We start from the raw sequence: 13379 nt of genomic DNA on the forward strand, positions 1-13379 counted from the left end.
ACACACGGCAACCGTGAGTACATTATTTACATAGCCCGCTAGCTAGTAGCCGCATGGCAACCGTGGACAATCTCTAATAGTAGCAAAAAAAATAAAAAGATGCTTTTGAACAGGCCCGCGGGCGACTCATGACGTCCATGTTGATGACCCCTGGTCTATGGATTGGTGTCTCATAATGGACTAGAGGAGGAAAAGCAGAGAACAAATGTTATACAGAGCCTGCAGGGAATTAATGTTCTGAGCTGAGGTAACCTTGGATCTACCTTGGATGTAGAAGAGTGTCCATGAACCCCATGAACTCTACTGATGATTCTCGTGTAAAAAACATATACTGCTCTTGGTCTAGAAGGGGTGTTTGATAAGAAAAAAAATGCAAGAAAAGTGGTGGCAGCATGGTGTGATGGTGGAAGCATTAAAGACAAGAGTACCTAGTAATACATCAATAAAGAAAGAAATGGGTGAATTACAAATTTGATGTTCAAGTTGAACACATTTTATTGAAATGAATGCCGTATTGTAAAACACCTACCTGGTCAAGACAAGAAAATCAGAAGTTGTGAAGCAAGGGACACCACAAAATTGATTGTGTCTAGTGTCACAGGCCATACTGCTCTCCAACCTATAAAAGAAGCTAATATGTGAAAAAGTGTAGTGGTATAAACTTAATGATACCAGACGGGCATTTGTGTTAATGCTTTATATGGGATTAAGGACTTGACACATTTCCTGTAAGATAAGATTACATATATGATATCCTGTGTTGTAACCTTGATATTTTATGTTATCCGTTTGTGGTGTTCCGCATGTTTCTAGTTTACAGTATTTGATAAAGTATAAAGGCTGAGAAATGGTTCAAAGATTATGCTAAATATGTTAGCATCTATGCTAGCATGCACCACAGCATATTGGAACTAGGAAACAATTTCTTTGAAAAGCTAAAGTAAAGTAAAATATTTGTCTGACAGGATATCTCCAGTTCTACGTCCAGTGAGGACAGAACACACTTGCAAAGGCTACAGAAAAAACTGTTGCCAGGAAAATAAGCTGTCCGTTAAACAGCGGTGATGATGAGACTTTTATGACTGATTAGACAATTTCACACCAGGCAGAGGAGTGAAGTCCTGAATACTGATAAATAGAGATAATGAACCAGAAAACATGACAAACATAATAGTTAAACACACAACTATAAGGAACAAAGAGAAAGTTAATATACAAATGATAAGACCAGACGACGTCAGAGCTATACACTGAGAAGCAATTGGATGGTAAAGGCTAGGAAGACAATGGATATAAATACGCAGGTGTCTTTGGGGGGGGGGGACAAGACACTGGGGCCAGTGCCAGCAAAACATGAGACAGGGTGGAGACCAGAACAAAGCCAAAAGGCACTAGCACCAGGGGAAGTGTTACATTGGCGTGTGTGTGTGTGTGTGTGTGTGTGTGTGTGTGTGTGTGTGTGTTTGTGTTGGGGGGGTGCGACAGCTTTGTCTGATTTCTCCTATGTCTGTGTATCTTCAGTGTGTAGTGAAATGGCACTTTTTGCTTCCATTTTCTTTACAGAGTCCCCAGATGGGCACCTTCATGGGTGTGTACCTACCCTGCATGCAGAACATCTTGGGAGTCATCCTGTTTCTGCGAATGACCTGGATTGTTGGCACTGCTGGCATCATGGAGGCCTTCGCCATTGTAGCTATGTGCTGCTGTTGTGTAAGTGCATTATGTTCTGAGATGACCATGACTGGACAGCTTGGACGATAGTTACAGTTTCACAAAAAGTCAGGAGCGCTGCTGGTGCTGGACATTACTGTAGACTTTTAAACTAGCTTATTTTTCTTGTGGCACAGCAGTCTTCAGGGACTAAGAAACACTGTGTGAAGCGATGACTGTAGAATTTTAGGAGTACACAACAGAAAGCATACAAAGAAGCAGTGTGAGAAATTAAATGGGTTACTTGAGACTTTTGCTCGTTAAAGTTTAGCTGTCCGTCCACTGTGTACGGTTTGTACAAGGGTGAGTTGGCTCCCAACAACTTGGTGTGTAATCTGTTTTGAGACAGATGCTTATTTATAACCCAGAGTGGACGACGGGAACAGCCACACCTTTCTAGGGCCTGCTTGTGTAGAAATGTGACTGTAGACTACCTGACCTTGGGTCACATTAGCATTTCATTATGGGACAGGCTGTAGTGGGGCATAGTTTTGGCTAAAAAGATTCTGCCTTGAATTGCTTGGTCAGTGGAGAGACTACCAGGTCTACCCTATAAGAACAAGTATTAATTTTAGTAATTTTAGTTAATTATGTAATCCCTCAGATCTTATTTATTGTCAGTAATGTCACTGAGGCCAAAGAGGTAGGATGAGCAGTGATATCTGCTTCAAAACCCCTTGTGGTGTTTTCCATATATCGCTGGATGACCTTCATTCATTCCAGCACAAGAGCTCCTCCGATCACTATATACTAGTAGCAGTCACTAAACTGGAGGAAAATGGCTCGTGGCAGGTCAGTTCTTCACAGCATGGGCCAAGCATGAGGAAGAAGCAGCCAAGATAAATCCGGGCCATTTGGTCCGAGTGCAATCAAGGACACTCAGTCACGCTCACTCTCACAGGTGTGTTACATAATAGGTTGTTGCACAATCCTGAGGCAGTGACTTCTGAAACCATTTCCCATTTTCCATTCCTGTCCAAAAATATGTTTTTAAGAAGATTATTAATGCACCTTTATGAACAGTATTCCACCTTCTGAGCTCTCACCAACCTTTGTTTTCCTTTGCTTGATGTGTTTTATTTCCTTCCCCAGACAATGCTTACTGCAATATCTATGAGTGCCATTGCCACAAATGGGGTAGTTCCAGGTAAGCTGATGGTGCTCTTTGTTGTCACTGAGCCTACCTACCTCTGGTAAATAATATCTAAATGCGAGATGTGTTCGGGTATTTCCAGAACTAAATAATGATAATGTTACATACAATCGCTTACACACATAAAGCCCTGTAGCAACCTTAATTGTACAGTCTTCATTGTATTTATTGTATTTTCCTGTTTTAAATTTGTAGCTGGAGGATCATACTACATGATCTCTCGGTCACTGGGGCCTGAGTTTGGAGGAGCTGTAGGACTGTGTTTTTATTTGGGCACCACGTTTGCTGGATCCATGTATATCCTTGGTACTATTGAAATACTCTTGGTGAGTTTGTTATAGATTTTTTTAGGTTTTGTCATTCATGTTCAGAATGACTATCCCAAAAATGTGGGAGTCAAAATTATGAATGTGTTACATATTCAGATGAAGCAACAGTTTGTCCATATAATTTCCATAGAGCTGAACTATACAGTACTAAGCACATATGTGTACCTCTGTTAGTAATGTGAGTTCACTGGCAAAAATTATGCCTTGGGGAAGAGTTGTAGGAAATATTTTGATCCTATCTCTTACCCTAAAACCTAAAAAGGAAGTATTCCTTTAATTGTTTTGGAAGACTGAACACTGAAGTATTCCTTTAGTTGTTTTGAAAGACTGAACCCTGAAGTATTCCTTTAGTTGTTTTGGAAGACTGAAGCCTGAAGTAGTCCTTTAATTGTTTTGGAAGACTGAACCCTGAAGTATTCGTTTAATTGTTTTAGAAGACTGAACCCTGAAGTATTCCTTTAGTTGTTTTGGAAGACTGAAGCCTAAAGTATTTCCTTTAGTTGTTTTGGAAGACTGATACCTGAAGTATTCCTTTGATTGTTTTGTCTTCTAAAATGCAGACCTACATCATTCCCAGTGCTGCCATTTTTAAAGCAGCTGAGAAAGAGCATGAAGCAGCGGCCCTGTTGAACAACATGCGGGTGTACGGCACCTGCTGCTTGGCCCTGATGTCAATAGTTGTGTTCGTGGGGGTGAAATATGTGAATAAGCTGGCACTGGTCTTCCTTGCCTGCGTCATCCTCTCCATCTTTGCCATCTATGCTGGAGTCATCAAGACTATATTTGAACCACCAGAATTTCCGTGAGTTACAAAGCCTGTGTGTGGTTGGTTGAAGGGCATTGTTTATGTTATTGCCAAATTAATAGAGACACTCTCTCTGCGTGTGTGGGTGTGTGTAAGCGTATTAGTGGTTTTATTTGGATAGATGGATATAGTTGTCCTCTATGTATAGTTCAAGTCAGTAAATGGCTTGTTTAGCCTCTCAATAAGGTGTTAGTTTAGAATGCACACTTACTGCTAAATGTAAAAAAACATATTGTTCTTTTATATTGGGACCAGCAATATGTGCAAGCTGAAACTGGAACTAAATATAACGCAAGATATTTGCTGACAACAGAGAAAGAATTGGCCAAATGTAGACTTCTTCGGTAAATCTTTACATTTAGAACCTGCTGTTTCAGTGGAGTACACTTAGTTCATATGTCTAGTATCACCTAGGCTTAATTAATCAAACTACTGTGCACAATACTGTGTGTTCTCCCAAAAAGTACAGGCCTTCTTGTTCACTTAAGAAACCATGCTCATGTTTTAGATGTTTCTAACCAAGTATGGTTTCACTTGCACTGTGTTATTTTAGCTAGAGTCAATAAAAAAAAACTTTTTACAACAATCTCTTTATCAGACAAAGCTGAAGTGACAAAACCCTTCATAACAGGCAGCTTGTGGCTGAAAACACAGGTTTGCTCTCAATACGTAGCCTTCCACCAGAAATGCGTGTATTAATGGTCCTTGATTGTGTATCATTTTCCTGTCTTTGCTCATCTTCCAAAGGATCTGCGTGCTGGGCAACCGTACCCTCCAGAACCACCAGTTTGACAAGTGCTTGAAGACTGAGATCATAAACAACAAAACGGTGACCACGAAGCTCTGGAGACTGTTCTGTGATAGCCCCCATCTAAATGCCACCTGCAACGAGTACTTTTCCCTTAACAATGTCACGGTGATCCAGGGCATCCCTGGACTCACCAGTGGAGCCATCTCAGGTGAGGAACACTGTTCTGCTGAGATGTTTTTACCATGCCATTACACTGACTGCAGTCCTTATACGATTACACAATAATAATATTAATAATAATAATAATAATTATTATTATTATTATACTGAAATTATATAGCAGCTTTTTAAATACCACACTACACACACACAAAACCAAATGAAAAGTCATCAGAACATTGGTTGGCACTCACAGGTTGGAACATACAGGTCCATTGGTTGGTTCCATTGGTTGGAACATACAGGTCAACAGCAGGTCAAGGGGAGGAGCAACCAGATGGGACCCATCTAGCATTTAGGGCTAGACAGCATGTTTACAAAATGATATAGGGTGTCATCCCATCATGGACGTTTATAGAGACAGTGGGGAGAGGAGAATATTGAAGAAGGGCAGAGTCAGTAAGAAAATTGATTTTGTGGAAGGAGACAAAGGCTTTACTGCATGGCTGATACGCTGAAACGGCAGCTGTGTCTTCAATGAGTTTTTGTGAGAACAGAATCAATGCTGTTCCAGTCGCCTTAGCTGTGCTGATTGGAATCGATTCTGCAAAACGGGTCAGACCTTTTTTGCTGCTGCACAGCTGTGGCTGTTTCTCAATACCTTGCTCATGACCATGTGATGGAGCTTTGGGCCACAGCTTGGGCTAACGTTCTCATCACATTTACGACCTGATTACTGCTTTTTACTCATTTTCATTTATGATTGTTTCTACTGAGCAGAGAACATGTGGTCAAGCTATGGCCCTGCTGGAATGATGGTGGAGAAGAAGATGGAGTCACTGGAAGCATCTGACACCTCATCTGACATGTATTTGCCCTACGTGGTCAATGACATCGCCACCTTCTTCACATTGCTAGTGGGGATTTATTTCCCCTCTGTCACCGGTAAGGTCACTTTTGTCATTCCCTTACTGATGACCTGCTCTCTGTATCTGTACTAATCTGTTGTCATACTAATTTTTTGCCTTAATGTAGGCAGTTCCTTTCCTATGCATTTTGTCTAATTTGCTCTCTATAGTTGTTTTTGCTTTTCTTTTTTCTTACTTTTCTAGTCTTTTTTTCTTTCTTTCTTTTTAACCCTAACCCTTTCACCACTCTCCCATTGTGCTCCAATAAAATGCTGTGTAGTTATGTGCTGTGTGTGCTCACTGTGTCCTTTGCATGGCTGTATAATTTGTCCCGTTCTACCCGCTTGCCCTTTAATCTCGGTTCTCGATCTCTATCTGGAGTGCCACAGGCAGGCTGTGAGTGTGGGAGGTCAGGTTTATCTGCCCCTGTCAGCTGGAGGCGTCTCAGGACACTCATTCCCCTCAGAGGGGCCTCGCGCCTGCTTTCTGTGTAACAGTAGTGTACAGATCAGGACTGATGCAAAACTCCAAAAGCGCCTCAGAGTGTTTGAAAGGATGAAATGGAAACGTAGATGGACGTAAACACTATATGGACCATTAATAAAGGAAGGCATTTATCTATGGCATGTACGCTCAGATTGAGATGGGCTAAATGTGTAACTACCAGTAGTCAGATATAATGATAGTGTCACATTTGAATACAAATATGATTACACTTGGCAATGTCCTTATCAGTGCTCATCAAGGATATTACATCTCCTTCTGGATTTTTGAAATTCTAAAACATTTTTGAAAGGTGAAAGTTCATGATTGTTTCCCCACTTTCCCCTTTTTAGGTATCATGGCAGGATCCAACCGGTCTGGGGATTTGAGGGATGCCCAGAGGTCTATTCCCATAGGAACCATTCTTGCCATAGCAACTACCACCATCATTTGTATCCTTAGAATGAACCCAATGGCTTTAGGAGAAGCATTATCTAATGTTAAACTTCTTTGTTGCGATATAGTTGCAGTAATGCATGTTAAAACTGTTTATGGGTAAGGATGTATCTCAGTGCTCAGTGGCAGGATAAGTGGGTGGTACTGGCAGTATGTTACTATATGAATCAGTGTTGGGGAAAGCGAGTAAAAATTTGTGAGGTTTTTCAAATTCTTCCTCCTGGGAAGGTAATTTTCTTAACTGCCTAATTCAGACTTGTCCTGTGTGGTGTTGTTTGGTGCATGCATTGAGGGAGTGGTTCTCCGAGACAAGTTAGTTCTTTCAATTTTCTTCTGTTTGTTTTGCCCCCTAAAATGGTTTAGAGTGAATGCTAGCCTTTCACTGTGAATATGCTTACTGTTCCAAATACAAATGGTTTTGACAGTTTTCATGGAAAATAATTCCAAAAAGTACTATTATTTAAACTCTTGGAGGAAAGTAATTCATACAATTAATTCATCCGATTGGAAGAGAAATAAGTCACAAAATATTTAGTTTAAAGTTGTGTGTGTGTGTGTGTTTCAGGTTTGGAGACTCAGTCAAAAAAAATTTGGTCATTGGTACTTTATCCTGGCCCTCTCCCTGGGTGATTGTGATTGGCTCTTTCTTTTCCTGCTGCGGGGCCGGTCTACAGAGTCTCACTGGCGCCCCCAGGCTGCTGCAAGCCATTGCTCGAGATGGCATCGTGCCTTTCTTAGAGGTCTGACCCTGCAATGCATTATCTGTTTTGGTCTTCAGTGGCTGACCAGTCTGTTGGCAGTTACACACATTTACCTTTAGAAAAAGCCATAACAAGAGCCTGTATGTAAAAGAAAATTAGATGTAAAAAATATATTATTTAGTGTACACTTCATTCTTTAAATGTGGTGCATTTCATGTGCAGTAAGCCCGATGCGCAGATATTGACCAAAAGTCTGCGTCGTCTCTGTCGTGTCCAGCAGAAGACGTGCTGCTGTCTGGGGCAGTGTCCTCAGTGTGCTGTTGGTCCTGTTCCCAGGTGTTTGGGCATGGCAAAGCCAACGGCGAGCCCACCTGGGCCCTGCTGCTCACGGCGGGGATATGTGAGATCGGTATCCTCATCGCCTCGCTGGACGCCGTGGCGCCCATCCTCTCCATGTGAGTGTGGCTCTCCGGCTCCCTCTGCAGCCCTCTACTTCTTCCTTTCATGTTGTCAGCTGTAATGGCCATGGCTGTTTCCTTAACCTGTTGGGTTGTAAGTAGTCGTTCTCTTTTGCTGTCTCTCTCACTCTCTGTCTGTCTCTCTTTCTCCCTCTGTCTCTCTCCCTCTTCCTCTCTCTCTCTCTGTCTCTCCCCCTCACCCTCTCATCCCCCCCCTCTCTTTCTCTTTCTCTACTTTGTTTGCTCTCCTCTTTTTGACTGGGGTTTTTTTTTTTCTAATTCCAAATCCATCTTTTGATTGCACCGTGCATTCTGTGCTCCATTGTTTAATCCTCTTGCCTCCTCTCTGTTCTGGCTGGGTTGTCTGCCCTTTTCATATCCTTCCTTTATCCTCTCTCGCATGCCTTAATGATGATGATAACTGTAATGGCCTCCTCCCAGCTCATGTTCCCCCCCCCCCCCTCCCCTCCCCCTTACCTGACCTTATTTTTCTTGCTGTTTGTGAAAGCTGTGGAACTGCAGTGCCATCCGGAATGTTCTTGTCCCCTGACAGGTTCTTCCTGATGTGTTACCTGTTCGTCAACCTGGCCTGTGCTCTCCAGACCCTTCTGCGTACACCGAACTGGAGGCCTCGCTTCAAGTACTACCACTGGTGAGGGCAAGGGCATGTCCTGAAGAACAACCCCGCAAACTTGTTTCTGGTTGTGGCTCTTTGGGGATGAAGGGGAAAAGCTCCGTCATATGGGGTCAAAAATAAGTCGAATTATCCTCCCATGAATCTGTAACGTCCGAGTACTGTTTACGGCGCAATGGCAGCCCTAAAGGTTTCCTTACGCGGAATTCATTAGAAGTCCCAAACCTCTGAGGACACGCTCTCTTCATCACACTTATTTCCGGGCGAGCGCACCTCGCCTTAACTGCTGCTGCAGTGTTGGTGTCAGAGAGACGGTGGGGGTGTGACTCTAGCCTCTCTGGTTCTCCAGGCGTGGTTTCAGAGCTGGGATGGTGTCCTCTCTCCAGCCTCTGCCCTTTCTTCCAGCCATGCTAAATATATATCCCGTTACCTTCTCCTGTTCTGCTCGCTGTAGGCCACATGGCACGTCTTCCTCATGCAAACATACAATGTGGAAAAGTAGAAAATGTGCCTTTGGAATAGTGCATTTCTTTACAGGTGTAAAGGCTAGTAACGCACACAAATCACCCACCCACTCCCGTACACACGCTAAATGAGCTGACGATCCTCCACAATGGGGAGGTAGAAGTTCCTTTGTAAAAAGGTGCTTTGTAAATGTTTTGCTCTGCAGGACCCTCTATTTTGTCTTTGTAAAATTCATGACTGGTAACAAAAGATAAAGTGATTTGCAGCGTCCAATTTAGCAGTGCTCAACCATGTTGTCTAATGGACAGACCTTTGGTACACACCTGGTGGGTCAAGAAGAGGTTTTTGAGCCAGGCTGCATATCGACTAACATTTCATTTAGCCGCTTATTGAAGTCTGATGAGTGATGACCTTGGCAGTTTAGTGCATTTTAGGTTGGACTCAAGCACTCAGGTCCTCTGTCCTGTCCGATAGGGCGCTGTCTTTCCTGGGCATGAGCCTGTGTCTCGCCCTGATGTTCATCTCCTCATGGTACTACGCCCTGGTGGCCATGGTCATCGCAGGCTGTATCTACAAATACATCGAATACCGAGGGTAAGAGGAATGGCACTGAGAGCCCGTATGGAGGATTAGATGGTTTGATTGACTGTAACATTCTTGCAGATGGAGTAACAGTCTAATGGCTGTCATGTGGTTACGAACAGGAATGTTAACGTCCACAGCTTATGTAATGGTCCCGTGTGTGTGTGTGTGTGTGTGTGTGTGTGTGTGTGTGTGTGTGTGTGTGTGTTTTGTTTGTTTGTTTGTTTGTTTGTTTGTTTGTGCCTGCAGCGCTGAGAAGGAATGGGGTGACGGCATTCGTGGGCTTTCCCTCAACGCAGCACGCTATGCTTTAATCCGTCTGGAGGAGTCCCCTCCACATACCAAAAACTGGAGGTGAGAGACAAGCAGGGGCATTTCCTGGTGCCGCTGACCTGAAATGTTTTCTTATGCAGCACAGTTTGACTGGGAAGTTATTTTTCATACATTCGCAGTTGTTTTTGTGATCATATTTGAACTCCACAGGCAGAGTAATCATTTACTTGTGTGGTAATGCTTATCCAAATTCTCTTCACCGCACTTCTCAGATTATAGTCCACCCCATTTGCCACCTGTATAATCCAGAGAGAATTACAGTTTGATAATACTCTTTTATGTATCCCTCAAGCCTTGCTAATCCCCCATTGAATAAACAACCTGCCAACACACTGACTCTTTTTACCTGAGAATGCTGCTGTGAAGACTCGAGACCAAATCTCTCTGTGGCCTCTTTTGGGCCACAAAAGACAAAAAGCTGTGGTGCCATCTGGCCATGGGGGTAGAAGGAAGAGTGTGGCGGTGCCCACGTAGATGCCCGCATAGGTGCCCGCTGTGTTCTGCTACTTGTTCTGGCTGCGTGCCAATGGCCTTCGCCACGGACCCAGGCCACTCGGTCATGGCCTCTGCAGTGGCCGTTTCTCATAACACAAACGTTATTATTTCAGCTCCAGACTGTTTGTTGTTGTTGAGTGTTTCAGCTTGTGAAATTCTCACTGTGGTAGAAAAACAGGGTCACCCGATATCATTCGAGAGTTTGTCTTTCTACTCCTGTTCCAGCCACTTTTTCAAATGTTCCTTTGTGATTGTAAGAGTTCATGAGGTTGTTGTTCACGAAGCTCAATGTCTCTCTCTCTCTCTCTCTCTCTCTCTCTCTCTCTCTCTCTCTCTCTCTCTCTCTCTCTCTCTCTCTCTGTGATGGGGTGACAGATGTAGTGCATACTCTAATTCACCCTTAAGCATTCCATATATGCTATCATGTATAACTCCACAAAATCTTTTAATCCTTTTCTCGAACACTTAACCCAGTGCCATCACACATTTTCAAACATTAATCCTGAGTGTTTTTTTTTTCATTAATATATAAATATTTGTATATTTTCTTTAATACCAGCACAGCTACACTTAGGCTCAACCATATACAGCTCCTGAAATATAGCACATGTTACAAATTCGTCTTTTTGGTATGTGTGTAAGGCCTCAAATGCTGGTGCTGCTGAAACTGGACTCGGAGCTGCAGGTCAAGCACCCGCGTCTGCTCTCCTTCACCACGCAGCTGAAAGCTGGTAGGGGCCTGACCATCGTGGGCTCCGTGCTGGAAGGCACCTACCTCACCCACGAGTCCAAAGCCAAGCAGGCGGAGCAGGTAGCATCTCCACTCGGCGGCCCTGGTGTAGCTCAACATGGTTCAGACACATTAGAGCGCTGTAGAAGTACCGTATGCCAGGAGCGTGGAGCTAGAAGAGAGTAGAGCCATTGTCTAATGCGTGGGGAGAGTCTGACACCTAGTGACATTAAAAAGAACTGCATCTATGAGCAGTTGGTTAGAATTGTTTTGAGTTCAAGTGTGTTTTTAGAACTGAAATGTTTGTTTATTCAGTAATGTCTCACTTCTTATCTAAAAACAAGAACAGTGTCTTATTGTACACATATTAGTTGATTCTGCCAGCCCTTATCATTAAAAGCATTTGCTTAACTGAGAAGTCAACAAGATTTGAGACATAGAAGATAAGATAACCTGAATCTACATCACAGGAATTAATGTTTGTGTGTGTGTGTGTGTGTGTGTGTGTGTGTGTGTGTGTGTGTGTGTGTGTGTGTGTGTGTGTGTGTGTGTGTGTGTGTGTGCGTGTGTGTGTGTGTGTGTGTGGTCTATTTTGTAGACCATCAAGAAGGCCATGAGTACAGAAAAGACCAAAGGCTTCTGCCATGTTGTGGTGTCCTCTAACCTGCGGGACGGCGTCTCGCACCTCATCCAGTCAGCTGGTCTTGGAGGCATGAAGCACAACACAGTGCTGGTAGCTTGGCCCAGCTCCTGGAAACAGACCCACGACCCTCTGGGGTGGAAAAACTTTGTCGGTAGGCACCTCACCTCTGAATGGCTAAGATCTACATACTTTCACCCGTGCACTGTGTCCCTCCTTCTGTGAACAGCACAGAAACAGACCTGCATAACAGGTTCAACCATGGATATTTCAGTATACATGTGTGTAATAAAAATGACATTTCCACGTGTCTGAAAGCAACTCTCGTCTGGTGTGATCCTCAGAGACCGTGCGAGAGACCACAGCAGCACACCAGGCTTTGCTGGTGGCTAAGAATGTGGACAACTTCCCTCATCAAAGGCTGGGAGAAGGCACCATAGATGTGTGGTGGGTGGTCCATGATGGAGGAATGCTCATGCTTCTGCCCTTCCTGCTCCGCCAGCACAAGGTACACGACCCTGGGGAGGTCAGAAGGGTCGACGTGTGGTCGACGTGTGTGTCTTTGCTGATGGAGAAAAAAAAACGTCAGATCATTTGTCTTCTCTTGAATGTCTCTGTCTTGTCTCTCCATTTTCTTTCTCTCCCTGCCTCTCTGCCAGGTGTGGAGGAAGTGTAAGATGCGTATCTTCACCGTAGCTCAGCTGGACGACAACAGCATTCAGATGAAGAAAGACCTACAGATGTTCCTCTACCATCTTCGGCTGAATGCCGAGGTCGAGGTTGTGGAAATGGTAAGCAGCGTCGCGGTCAGTTTCCCCGATGGCTGTCGGGTCAGTTTACAGCAGCACATTCTTTGTCCAAGGCGAACCCCGCCTGTCTCCATGACCATGTGAGTGCTTGTCCAAACAGCACAGCAGTGATATCTCAGCCTTCACCTATGAGAAGACCCTGGTGATGGAGCAGCGATCGCAGATGCTGAAGCAGATGCAGCTCTCCAGGACTGAGCGCGAGAGAGAGGTACCGCTCGCCCGCTCTGCACGTGCTCAGATGAGGTTTCTACCGTATGGTTCCGGTGTTCACTCTATGCATCAGCACTACTAAGATTGTGTCATATCTTTTGGGTGTTTTGGGTTGACACTATACAGGTGACTGATACTTAAAGTGACTCTAAAAAGATCTTGAACATCAAGTGTTCAGTTGCATTGAATATGCTTACTGATGTGTCAGCTGTGTAAAACTTTCAAAAACCCAGCATGGAACCAAACTGCACACCAATATGTAGCCATATTACATGTGACACACGTTATTTCATTTGGCCACTCAAGTGGGGAATCACCTTCTATCCCCTTTCAGATTCAGAGCATCACTGATGAATCTCGAAGCTCCATTCGGAGGAAGAACAGACCCGTGTTTCAGGGCTCAGGCACAAGTAACCAGGCTGCCCAGCTGGAAGACGACAGTGACGGAGAGGTAGAAAAAAGCGCATTTTCAGAACCCTCCCCCTGAATTCAGCACCATCAACTGCACTCCGACAAAAGCAGAGTGCCTTGTGTGGTGCTGAGATTTGAATTGAACATTGGTTTGTTG

The 13379-nt window shown here is 43.9% G+C and overlaps 1 protein-coding gene across 3 annotated transcripts in view; it reads left to right on the top strand.

Moving 5' to 3' along the window:
* slc12a7b (solute carrier family 12 member 7b) overlaps nt 1–13379 on the top strand; it is a 46185-nt gene that overhangs the window by 26000 nt on the left and 6806 nt on the right. For all 3 annotated transcript variants that reach the window (XM_076971339.1, XM_076971340.1, XM_076971341.1), the window contains exons 4-22: nt 1564–1710; nt 2803–2857; nt 3059–3189; nt 3753–3994; nt 4745–4956; nt 5688–5852; nt 6652–6750; nt 7009–7066; nt 7320–7494; nt 7792–7910; nt 8467–8565; nt 9487–9606; nt 9844–9948; nt 11065–11233; nt 11751–11946; nt 12137–12300; nt 12452–12583; nt 12702–12809; nt 13146–13262. In XM_076971339.1, coding sequence (XP_076827454.1) covers nt 1564–1710; nt 2803–2857; nt 3059–3189; nt 3753–3994; nt 4745–4956; nt 5688–5852; nt 6652–6750; nt 7009–7066; nt 7320–7494; nt 7792–7910; nt 8467–8565; nt 9487–9606; nt 9844–9948; nt 11065–11233; nt 11751–11946; nt 12137–12300; nt 12452–12583; nt 12702–12809; nt 13146–13262 — 2613 coding nt within the window. The remainder of the gene's footprint in view (nt 1–1563; nt 1711–2802; nt 2858–3058; nt 3190–3752; nt 3995–4744; nt 4957–5687; nt 5853–6651; nt 6751–7008; nt 7067–7319; nt 7495–7791; nt 7911–8466; nt 8566–9486; nt 9607–9843; nt 9949–11064; nt 11234–11750; nt 11947–12136; nt 12301–12451; nt 12584–12701; nt 12810–13145; nt 13263–13379) is intronic.

Source organism: Brachyhypopomus gauderio, chromosome 13 (assembly GCF_052324685.1).
Source record: "Brachyhypopomus gauderio isolate BG-103 chromosome 13, BGAUD_0.2, whole genome shotgun sequence".
NCBI classification, from domain to species: Eukaryota; Metazoa; Chordata; class Actinopteri; order Gymnotiformes; family Hypopomidae; genus Brachyhypopomus; species Brachyhypopomus gauderio.